This window comes from Penaeus monodon, chromosome 31 (genome assembly GCF_015228065.2).
Source record: "Penaeus monodon isolate SGIC_2016 chromosome 31, NSTDA_Pmon_1, whole genome shotgun sequence".
In the NCBI taxonomy this organism is placed as follows: Eukaryota; Metazoa; Arthropoda; class Malacostraca; order Decapoda; family Penaeidae; genus Penaeus; species Penaeus monodon.
Window position 1 is genome coordinate 4,014,018 of NC_051416.1, and position 1,666 is coordinate 4,015,683.

Sequence of the window (1,666 nt, forward strand, 5' to 3'; positions counted from 1 at the left end):
TCCATCGGGAAAGGGTTTAAAATCATACATCTTATGAACTTTGTGATTGCTAACTTTTAAATGTATTGTTGCACCCCAACAGACCATCCGTTGTCTCCAAGGCCACCTGATCCAGCAAGTGACACCATATCACCCTTAGCCACTACTCCACCACACCCTCTAGCTACTTTCGTAGACTCAATCAATGCTTCATCCCTATCAGCCAGTCCAGCAGTTCCAGTCTCTAGTGCTTCAGCTTTCCCAACATCAAGTTTATCCATCACTTCTCCCATGTCTACATTATCCAATAGTACCACACAACTCTCTGGGTATTCTGGCAATTCGCAATCCCAGTCTGGCCAGCTTCTTGTCCACAACTCCCAGCTAGGAGGATGTATATACAACACTTTAACTTCATCTACATCCCAAGCCACAACCACCTCACTAAGCACTGCGCCACTCACCACTTCCACGTCATCTTCCACGCCATCTTCACATCTGCCTGGTAGCCGTCGTAACCGCACCTTCAGCAGTGGAAGCAGATCTCGGGGATTCCTTGGCTTGGATGACAGTTTAACAGAAAGAATGGAGGTAAGTGCTTGAAGGTATTGAATGACAGCTTATATATAGATCTATTTATTCAAATATTTAGTTAAATTTTGACCGAATTTTTGTGCAAATAAAGATTTATAATGACATGGCTTTCAAGACCTTACCATCATAACAGACCTTCATTTTTACAGGGTGTAGTTCCATATGAACAACGTGTCTTCCCATTGAACAATGCAGAATATATGATTATGGTTAGGGAGACAGACGACTGTGATATTGGCCCCCCCAGCCCTCCGTTAGACTCCTCCAGTCATGAACCCATCAATATGGAAGAGGTAAGTTTTCAGGTGTGTACGAATAATAATATAAAGGACTATTACGTAATAGATGAGACACTTTTCCCATCTCCAATTTGGGTACACCTTTGTAAAACCTATTTGATGCAACTAAATTGTGTGCTTTTCTCATTTGCAGAGTGGGCGTAGCTCTCCAATGAGTGAAGTTACTGATTCAGCACCAGAGGATGATGGTCAGTTTGATGATACTGCTGAACCTAAATGGACCATCTCTGGGTTGAAGGATGCTACTGGGCAATGTGTGCTGCAGATTCATCGCAACTGATGGTGGCATAACTTGGAAATTCCAACTTCAAGAACTTAAAAGGCATAAAAAATGCATGGGCAAAGCAGAGCTAGAAATAAGTCCAAAACCAAAGAAAAGGACAAGCAAAGTTTGTTGTTTAGAACTTATGTATTCTACTTACAATAATGCACATGAAGTGTACAGAAATATGAAATACTGAATCTTCATAAAGGATTGTATAGAAGAATGTTCATAAATGCATTTAATATATGGATTTATTTTTTTTTTTATTCACAAGAAACCTTTAAAAGCATGGAAAGCTTCTTTATATATGCAATACTACATGTTCTGGATTAAGTGATGCCATGTATAAAGTGTGTTAAAAATACAGTTGGGCATGCATCCTCAAGGGAAAAATAAAGAGATCATACGTAGATGCACTGGTAAATTAAAAATAGAATAAATGATTATGAAATGTTTATTAAATTTATCATTGTATTAGTTATTTGGATTTTTGTTTTTGAAGAGTATGAACCAATCAGAATATAATGAT

General features: G+C 38.5%; 1 protein-coding gene across 1 annotated transcript in view; it reads left to right on the top strand.

Moving 5' to 3' along the window:
• The window catches only part of LOC119592830 (KAT8 regulatory NSL complex subunit 1-like), a gene marked incomplete in the record, with an annotated part of 7,253 nt that overhangs the window by 4,505 nt on the left and 1,082 nt on the right, over positions 1-1,666 (top strand). Inside the window, 3 exon segments of the mRNA XM_037941735.1 lie at positions 83-570; positions 723-866; positions 1,006-1,382. Coding sequence (XP_037797663.1) covers positions 83-570; positions 723-866; positions 1,006-1,152 — 779 coding nt within the window.